Genomic DNA, 10,405 nt, shown 5'->3' with positions numbered 1-10,405 from the left:
CTCGAAGGAATACGATAGAGATTCGAGAGGACTTTGCTACGGATTTGTGCACTCCAAACCCTAATTAAGACTCAACTCCAAATCGACTCACGAACAAAGGCACTCGTCTACAAACAAATCTTTATGTATGCCACGATTTGTTAGCGAGTTAGGATCGAGTTAGACCTAAAAACTATATGCTTCACACGATTAGAGGAAAATTTTTAAAAAGCTCGTATTTTTGGTTTTCGTAAAAAATCTGGGATGTTACAGGGGCCAGTGAGGTTGGGGGCGGGCGGATCCCGTACGCGTGGGTGGCGGCGGGGGGGGGGGGGGGGGGGGTCGTGCGCGAGAAACCGAGGAAGGGCCGTTTCAATCTCTACTTTTTTTCTTCTTGCGGCTCTGTGCGGGGCGGGTGGGGTTGCGATTCGATGTGGGTGGTTTTCGATCCATACCTTTTGTTTTATGCGGGATAGGCATAGAGAGAGAACGATTCAGTGCTCGCTCGGCGTCCGGGCGCTAGCGCCCGGATCGGACGTCCGGGCGCTAGCAGTCCCGAAATAAAAAAATGCTTTCCTCCCAACCCTGGGCACACGCATGGGGTGAACGCGGCTGCCTCTGCGACACTGCCTCTGAAATCCCACTCGCTCCTACATACTCCGGCATGACGTGGGCGATACTGGGTTGTTCGCTGGTTTGAAAAGTTAAGATTAAAATTACTGTTGGTTGCTTTATTGTGGGAGAAAAACACTACTGACTGATTGAAAAAATACGGCTGAAAAGAGAAGCGAACATGGTGAAGTCACCAACGAGATCCGCGTGAAGCAAGGACATGAGCGGAGTTAGAAAATAACCATGAGGACGGCCAAGTACTAATTGATGAATTATTGGAGGAGTGCTCCAATTTAGTAAATTTTTGATAGATCCACTAAATTGGTGGAGCAGATCCACCACTGGTGCTGGTGGTGTCTGGCTAAAGAAACTTAGATTTGGATATGAATTTCTTAGATCTAAAAATGGTGGAGCAATCCGAATTCCCAAACATACCTTAGCGATAGGGATTTAAGTTAAATTGGACCTAGAATGCATTGACCATTGACTAGAAGTAGTAATCTTGTCATGAGAAAAGGTAAGGTGTTTTATTTTGTTCCATATAAAGGGACAAAATGGCAAAAAGAATTAGAAGGCAATAATCTTTGTTGAACATTTCTTTTGAGAATTTTTTTCCCTCCAGTTGTAACTCACAGATATATTCTTAGTAGAGACGCATCTTTAAAACTAGCTAGAGGGCCAAATTTATCCTACTTCTGTAGTTCAATGGTTGAAGACATTACTTTTTAACTTGGCTGTCCAAATCATACTCCGGTGATATTCCGTGCTCAAAATTGGACTTCTTCCTTTGAAGAGATGAAGCAGCACCGGCAGGAAGTGGTCGCGTTCATGGACGCCATGGTCCGAGAGCACGGGGATAGCAGAGTAGCTGACGACGACGACGACAAGGAAGACCTGCTCGACGTGCTGCTGAGGATTCAGAGGGAAGGTGATCTGCAGTTTCCACTCACCACCGATAACATCAAGTCAGTGATCGGAGTAAGCACTGCGCACCCAATGTTAGTTAAGATGTTGCATATCATATCTTGTAATTACTTAGTCCTACATCTTTACGTTAGCTAGACAATAAGGGGAGGCATGTGGACGAAGGCGTGCTCGGTCTACAATGCAGCCCGTGTTGGTTTAGGAACCGCGCCAAGGTGTTTGATTGCAGCACGTCGCGGTGAAACGGCGTAGAGCTAGATCTTCGGCTTGGCGCGGGGACGTGATCGATTGTGATCATGATCCGTTGCATCATGTGTATATAAGCATGAATAAAACCCCTAAAAGCTGAGCGTTTTAGCCAGCGAAATTATCTCTTGTTTGTTCTCTGTGTTTCCAATCTACGAAAGTCTCGCCACGGTCACCACGACCTCGCCGGCGGCACGTTCCGGGCATCAAGGCTGACCTTGGTTCCAACACCCAATTCCAGATCGACAAAAGAATCAAATGCAAACGCCATGGTGTTTCTCTGTTCTTTGACAAAAGAACCAAATCGGCTATATATGTGCTGTGCAGGACATGTTCGCCGGAGGCAGCGAGCCGGCTGCGACGACGCTGCAGTGGATCATGGCGGAGCTCATGAGCAACCCAAGAGTGATGAAGAAGGCACAAGACGAGGTCCGGCGAGCGCTCGCCGTCGCCGGCCGGCAGAGAGTAACAGAGGACGACCTGAGCAATCTGCACTACATGCACCTGGTCATCAAGGAGGGCCTCCGGCTACACCCACCCTTGCCACTTCTGCTTCCACGAGAGTGCCGGAGCTCATGCCAGGTGCTGGGATTCGACGTGCCGGCGGGCACGATCGTGTTCGTGAACGCCTGGGCGATCGCGAGGGACCCCAGCTCCTGGGACAAGCCTGAGGAGTTTGTGCCTGAAAGATTTGAAGGCAGCGGCGTCGACTTTAAGGGGACGGACTTCGAGTACGTGCCGTTCGGGGCAGGACGAAGGATGTGCCCGGGCATGGCGTTTGGGCTTGTGACCATGGAGCTTGCACTCGCTAGCCTACTGTACCATTTTGACTGGGAGCTGCCGCCTGGGATGACGGCCATGGATATAGACTTGTCGGAGGAAATGGGGGTCACGGCTCGACGGCTCCACGACCTCTTGCTTGTTCCCTTCGTCCGAGTGCCCGTGCAAATATAACCTAGTCTTTTCGCTTTGAGTTCATTCAGCAGTGTTTTTCTTTCACGTATAGTGTCTCCCCCTCCCTCTGGCTGCGGCTCACACGTGGTGGCTCCGACGGGCCACAGATTTGACACACCCAGATCCAGCGCGGCCCTCTCCTCCACAGGCCCCTCCTCCTGGTGGCGATCACGGACTCCCCGCTCCCTCCTCTCGACGATGCTTGTGGGGCTCGGATATAGACGGCGGCTAGAGTTAGGGTGGCAGATTAGGGCGTTGGTGCTCGGGGAGATCAGATCCATCAGCGGCGCGCTCTCAGAGGACGGATCCATCGATGAGCTCAATGGTGGTGACTCCCGATGACATAAGGTCAGGCGAGGGCAGATCCTAGCAGCGTGCCTGACCGAGCTCAGTGTTTTTTGTTTAATTTATGAAATTATTTACTAGGGGGCATTTGTGCTGGCCTCCGTTAATGAAAATAAATGAGTCGAGCAAAGCACCCACCTTCATAGGTCTACATTAACATAGACCTTTTAACGGAAGTGGACACTTTGCAGTTTGTACACCTTGACTAATCTAAAAGGCAAAATTTATTGTTGGACATGCCAAGTGATGGCTCTTTGCTGACAAACACCTATTCTCGAGCGATTTGCTGAAAGACACTCTAGTTCTTGATAAATTGGTTGGTGGATACCGTGCTTAACAAAATATTTTTCTAAAATATATATTTAATCATATAAGTGCCTCATAATTATACCATAAAATCTTCTAGACTCTACGCGATGAAAACCACAAGATAAAATATCGTTTTGCGCTGAAAATGATTAGTTTGCCTCTCTTTATAAATAAACAAAGTGAACCATGGTTAATTTATTCATGTATTTGTTGGACACTAAAAATCTTTAAAAAAGTCATAGAATACGTAATGGTATATTTATCATAGCTGAGTTATAGATTTATTTCCTATCAAGCTTAATAAACGTCGGCTAAAAGAAAACTAAAATTCAAGCACCTGAAATTTAGCAAATCCCATTATTTTCAGATAGTATCGAGTCCCATTTAATTTGTTGCTGTTGAATGATCAAGGTGCTCGACATTATTTAAACGCCATTTACATGGTTGACGCAAGTTAGTTAACAAATATAGCACCGAGTCATATATGCTGGACACACTCATGGTCGTTGCCAAAACTATATGACACAAGCGTGCTATCTACAGCGGCCCTGTTATGGGAGTTTTATCATCATCATAGTAGTGCACCGTATCAGGCCCCAGCGCAGTAGGACCCTCCGCCTCATCTTCTGATGTGACGACGTCGAAGGTGATCTCCGTCGTGGGCGAAGAGGCGACGGCCGCCGGTAGGTTCAGGTGCTCCAGGGTGCGAGCGCCATGCGCGGGCGGGATGATGGACGCCACGACCACAGCGATCAGGAGGACAACAATGAAGGTGGCGAGCTTGCTTGCCATTGTTTCTACAAAACGATTATGGTGTTTTGAGTTGTTTGGCGTAGAAATGTGTTGGAGCTTGAGTCATGGGTGGGTTTTGTATGAGAAAGTATCTGTAACTGATTATATTTCAGCTCAGTATCCGTAACTGAGATATATAGTTAATGATGTCTAATTTAATTCTAGTGGCATGAGTTATGTAATTCAATCTTGTATATCTCATAAATCTAATCCATGGGTTGATGAAGTTACGTGCATTATTAGTACGGTGTAACTTACATATATATTTTATTATTGCTAGCAGCCATGTTGGTATGTTGCAGCGGTAGGGAAAAAAAATTATCAAATGTTAATAAAGACGCCAATAGGAATTGTTATATATATTTAGTTTTTTATCCTTCCTATAAATTTTTACAAACTATATGTTTTTGTAATCACCATGGTATCGACAATATAAGTTATTTTCTCTATTCTAAATTATAAGATGTTTTGTGTTTTTTATACAATACTTCTACTATATATCTACATATAGTGTATATCTAATTAAGTGCATAGCAAGAGCTATATGCCTATATCTATACCTATCTATAAAGAGTTAAAATTTAAGTCTGCCAAATATTTTCTTCTGCCTGATCCTGTCCGTGTTCGGTTTACCGATCGCCTCCTCCGTCCAACGTTTCTAAAAGGGCAAAAACAAAATAAAAAACATTCTAGGGTTCCTAATGCAATGGAAGAGAGAAAAAAGAATAAAAATTTTTCTAGGGTTCCCAATGTAAAATCTCCAATTTACTTTTCTTTTATTTTTTAAATCGTCTGAAAATTAATAAATGCATAGTAATTCATAGAAAAATCTAAAAATTATAAAACAAATTTTGTTCAGCTCCACATATGTAGATCCATGCAGTAAACAAAAAATATCATAAATTTTAGTACACTTTTTTTTGAAAATGCTTGCCTATGCTTTTTACTGTAAAATTAAAATTTTAGTTATCTTGCTCCAATTATTGGAGGAGAGAAAAAAAAATAAAAATTTTTCTAGGGTTCCCAATGTAAAATCTCTAATTTACTTTTCTTTTATTTTTAAAATCGGATGAAAATTAATAAATGCACAAAAAAATCTAAAAATTATAAAACAAATTTTGTTCAGCTCCACATATGTAGATCCATGCAGTAAACAAAAAATATCATAAATTTTAGTACACTTTTTTTTGGAAATGCTTGCCTATGTTTTTTACTGTAAAATTAAAATTATAGTTATCTTGCTCCGATTATTATAAAAATTTAATGGTAGTCTATTTAATGTGACGCTTGATTCATATTTCATAGCAATCCTAATCTAAATTAAAAAATAATGCTAGCACCAAACTTCTCATGTTTTAATATAATACTGAGACATATTAAGAGGTAATATTAGAGTGAGATAAGATTTAACTATTTTCTATTTTTATTATTAAATAAATATGTCTTTAAGCTACATATTATTATAAATATTAACTATCTAATACCATAGATGTTATGGTTATCAATAAAATAAATTATGGACTTTAAATTTTATAAAAAGGATAAATATAAATAGATATGTAACATTATGTCATCACTTTCTAGGGTTAATGTTTTTCTTCCGTTGCAATATTACCAAATTGAGGAAAAGCAATTTTTTTAAAAAAAATTGTGGCCCACGGCCCCCACTCCTCCCATGGCTCCGCTTCTCGGCCCCGTCCACCCGCCAATCGCTCCCATCCCCGTCCCGCCGCCGCCACTTCCTCCGCCGGGAGCGGAGGCGAGGCCGACTACGAGGTCTCCGACGACCACCGCGCCGCGTGGGAGCGTCACGAGCAATCGGTGCAGGAGCTCCTCTAGCGGCGCCGCGCCTGTGCCATGGTCGTGCGGGCCTGCCTCCGTCGTCTCGGCGAGCGCGAAATGGAGCGCCACGACCACCTCCGAGCCCTGATGGTCCGACTCGAGGCCGATGGCCAGGTTGACCGTCTCCTCCACGCGCAGGAGGACGACCACGCTGCACGCACCGGCGAGGAGGAGCAAATCCAGTACCCCTTCTTCACCAGGGCACACAGGAGCTTCTCAAGGCGCGTGTCGACATTGCACAGTACTCGCTGCCCCGTGCCAAGGCTAGGATTGAGATGGCCAAGCGCTGCCACAAGGATTCCGATGAGGACCCAGAGGCGGAGGCCGAACTCGTCGTGAAGCAGGCTGGGGAGTTTGTCCTGGAGTGTAGCGAGATTGGAGATGATCGCCCTCTCATCGGCTGTTCTTTCTCTCGTGATGCATCAATGCTGGCCACAAGGTACTTCCTCTTAATCATACGAAATTACATGTGCTTTGTTCATGTATGTCTCAAACAAATGCTGTGATGAAAGGATGTTGAGAACTGTTACCTATTAATTGTATTATTATGTGGCGGCTGTGGCTGTGGGCTTTTGTCATTAACTGCGCCGCTGGTTTTGCTTTGGATTGCACTGAGCGACAATAAAAGTGGACTGATCTGACGTGTTGTTTGATGGAATTGTTCCCTCATGTGATGCTTTTATGCTTTCTTTACGTAATATTCTTCCTCTTTTAATTTCTATACATATTTTTATATCATTTTTTACTCTTTTTTCTCCACTGTACATGAAGATTTCTGATTTTTTTATGGGACATGATTTTTTTCTATTTCTTCTCAAGGTGATTTACGATATTAGTTTGGTAGTTTTGTTTGTTTTGGTGGGGTTATATTTATTTGATTCAAGGTTGGACTAAACTCATTTAAATTTTACAAAAAATGTATAATTATCAAATAATAAATTCTATATCCCGTTGCAATGCACGAGCATGTTTTGCTAATATATATAGAAAAGACAAAATATCTTATAATTTTGAATGGAGAAAGTATTATTGACAATGTCCTATTAAATCTGCATCAAATTAGTTTACAATCTTGATAGATTTGTTTTTTCTTCTGTTGTTACTGCTAGGTACAGAAATATTTACTCATAAATGTCGAAACTTTATTCGCTTGAGTTTATATGTCGAATATGTTAGCCATTCAGCAGTATTTTTCTCTTAGGCCTTGTTTACTTCCGTCCAAAAACCCAAAATTTTCAAGATTCCCGTCACTTCGAATCTTTAGACGTATGCATAAAATATTAAATATAGACAAAAATAAAAACTAATTACACAGTTTGGTTGGAATTTACGAGACGAATCTTTTGAGCCTAGTTAGTCCATAGTTGAACAATAATTACCACAAATAAACGAAAGTGATACAGTGTCACAAAATTTTTTTTCTTTAAAAACTAAACACGGCCTTACAACAAATCATCGAACAATACTAGCTATGACTTATCAACTAAACCAACAAGATTGCATATTTCTATACCAGCACCGTATATTTGAATTTCTTCTATCTGTAAAAGCGGCACGTATCACGAGATCATCCATCCAATTGCATGTAGTGTAAGTGTAAGGGTACGTGCCTTGAACGGCAGAATTAACTTTACCAAGAAATTACTCCATCCATTTTAAACTACAAGAGACGTACATTTTGACTTTGATGAGATAGATATCTTATATTATACACTTAGCTATAAATATTATGTCTACATATAGTAATCTATCTATAAAAGTCAAAATATGTCTTCTTAGGCCTTGTTTAGTTCACCCTAAAAACCAAAAAGTTTTCAAGATTCCCCGTCACATCGAATCTTGTGACACATGCATAAAACATTAAATGTAGACGAAAACAAAAATTAATTACACAGTTTAGCTGTAAATCACGAGACGAATCTTTTGATTCTAGTTAGTCCATGATTAGATAATATTTATCACAAACAAACGAAAGTGCTACAATACCGAAAACTTTTCACTTTTCGGAACTAAACAAGGCCTTATTTAAAATGGACGAATACAAGTTTTTCGGATTCTCCTGCTGCTGGACCTAGCTAGGTCATGGGCACGGGCATTCGGACGAAGGGAACAAGCAAGAGGTCGTGGAGCCGTCGAGCCGTGACCCCCATTTCCTCCGTCATGTCTACATCCGTGGCCGTCATCCCAGGCGGCAGCTCCCAGTCAAAATGGTACAGGAGGCTAGCCAGTGCAAGCTCCATGGTCACAAGCCCAAACGCCATGCCCGGGCACATCCTTCGTCCTGCCCCGAACGGCACGTACTCGAAGTCCGTCCCCTTGAAGTCGACGCCGCTGCCTTCAAATCTCTCAGGCACAAACTCCTCAGGCTTGTCCCACGAGCTGGGGTCCCTCCCGATCGCCCATGCGTTCACGAACACGACTGTGCCCGCCGGCACGTCGAATCCCAGCACCTGGCATGAGCTCCGGCACTCTCGTGGAAGCAGAAGCGGCAAGGGTGGGTGTAGCCGGAGGCCCTCCTTGATGACCAGGCGCATGTAGTGCAGATTGCTCAGGTCGTCCTCTGTTACTCTCTGCCGGCCGGCGACGGCGAGCGCTCGCCGGACCTCGTCTTGTGCCTTCTTCATCACTCTTGGGTTCCTCATGAGCTCCGCCATGATCCACTGCAGCGTCGTCGCACCCGTCTCGCTGCCTCCGGCGAACATGTCCTGCACAGCACATATATATATAATTTTGTTAGGCCTTGTTTAGTTCCGAAAAGATTTCGGATTTCGGTACTGTAGCATTTTCGTTTGTTTGTGACAAATATTATCCAATTATAGACTAACTAGGATCAAAATATTCATCTCGCGATTTCCAGCTAAACTGTGTAATTAGTTTTTGCTTTCGTCTATGTTTAATGGTTCATACATGTGCCACAAGATTCGATGTGACGGGGAATCTTGAAAACTTTTTGCTTTTTGGGGTGAACTAAACAAGGCCATAGTACTGTAATAGTATACTGGACATCAATGGATTGAACACACCATGGCAATATATTTAATTTGATTCTTTTTTTTTTGTGTGTGTGGATCTGGAAGATGCAGCGTGCTTAGGGCCTGTTTAGATTGGGAACGAAATTTTTTTTAGTGTCACATCGGATGTGTCGGAAGGATGTCGGGAGGGGTTTTTAGAAACTAATAAAAAAACAAATTACATAGCTCGTCAGGAAACTGCAAGACAAATTTATTAAGCATAATTAATCTGTCATTAGCATATGTGGGTTACTGTAGCACTTAAGGCTAATCATGGAGTAACTAGGCTAAAAAGATTCGTCTCGCGATTCTCAACTAAACTGTGTAATTAGTTTATTTTTTTATCTACATTTAATGTTGCATGCATGTGTCCAAAGATTCGATGGGATGGATGAAAAATTTTTGGGTGGTGAAGGCCTTACTCCGATCACTGTTTTGATGTTGTCAGTGGTGAGTGGAAACTGCAGGCCACCTTCCCTCTGAATCCGCAGCAGCACGTCGAGCAGATCTTCCTTGTCGTCGTCGTCGTCGTTGGCTGCTCTGCTCTCGCCGTGCTCCCGGACCATGGCGTCCATGAACGCGTCCGCTTCCTGCCGGTGCTGCTTCATCCGGCGCGGCATCCGGCTGACGAGCATGGCGAGGCGTGACGACGGGTAGAGATCCGGCAAGCTCATGCTGCCGAACAGCTTGAGCCCGCGCTCCAGCAAGGCCAGGAACGTGTCCCGGTCCTTGATCCGGCTCCCGATTATGGCGCGCACCGAGGAGTCGGCGGCGTACACGGCCAGCAGCTCGCTCAGGTTCACCGCCCGCGGGCGCGGCGCCGACGCCACGGTATGGAGGAGCCGCCTGGCCTCGTCCTCGCGGACGGGGCGGAAGGACTGGACGCGCCGGGCGCTGAGGAGCTCGACGGTGCAGATCTTGCGGGTCTGCCTCCACCCGTCGCCGTAGGGCGCGAAGACGATCCCCTCCGCGCCCTCGGGGATGACCAGCCGGGCCATCCGCGTCACGGGGCGCGTCGCGAATTCGATGTCCCTCGCCTTCATCACCTCGCGCGCGGCGTCCGCGGAGGAGGCCACCACGACGGGGAGCCCGCCGAGGCGGAGCAGCATCACGGGGCCGTGGCGCGCCGCCAGGTCACGCATGGCGCGGTGCGGGAGCGCGCCCGCGAGGTGGTGCAGGTGCCCGATCACTGGGAGCGCCCATGGCGACGGTAGCAGCCGCGGACCGCCGCCTCGACGGCCCAAAACTGCACGCCTGAGCCAGAGGAAGGAGACGACGGCCAGGATGGGGAGGGGGAGGAGTAGGTGGACTGGAAGCGCCACTAATTCCATGGCGGCTTGGTGCTTGTCGAATGGAACTGGAAGGAAGGAGGAAGGAAGGAGCACCTCTCA

General features: G+C 45.1%; 2 protein-coding genes across 2 annotated transcripts; one reads left to right on the top strand and one right to left on the bottom strand.

The window, feature by feature from the left end:
* Positions 1,387–2,715, top strand: LOC8067701 (premnaspirodiene oxygenase). The gene is made up of 2 exons (XM_002438685.1): positions 1,387–1,569; positions 2,089–2,715. The coding sequence occupies exons 1-2, from the start codon at positions 1,387–1,389 to the stop codon at positions 2,713–2,715; spliced, it is 810 nt and encodes a 269-aa protein (XP_002438730.1).
* Positions 7,979–10,405, bottom strand: LOC8058392 (premnaspirodiene oxygenase). Its single transcript, XM_002437289.2, has 2 exons — positions 9,437–10,405; positions 7,979–8,708 (listed from the first exon to the last, which is right to left on the bottom strand). The coding sequence occupies exons 1-2, from the start codon at positions 10,343–10,345 to the stop codon at positions 8,079–8,081; spliced, it is 1,539 nt and encodes a 512-aa protein (XP_002437334.1). The 5' UTR covers positions 10,346–10,405; the 3' UTR covers positions 7,979–8,078.

Source organism: Sorghum bicolor, chromosome 10 (genome assembly GCF_000003195.3).
Source record: "Sorghum bicolor cultivar BTx623 chromosome 10, Sorghum_bicolor_NCBIv3, whole genome shotgun sequence".
In the NCBI taxonomy this organism is placed as follows: domain Eukaryota; kingdom Viridiplantae; phylum Streptophyta; class Magnoliopsida; order Poales; family Poaceae; genus Sorghum; species Sorghum bicolor.
The sequence above is the reverse complement of the archived record's forward strand: the minus strand, read 5'-3'. Positions and strand labels throughout refer to the sequence as shown.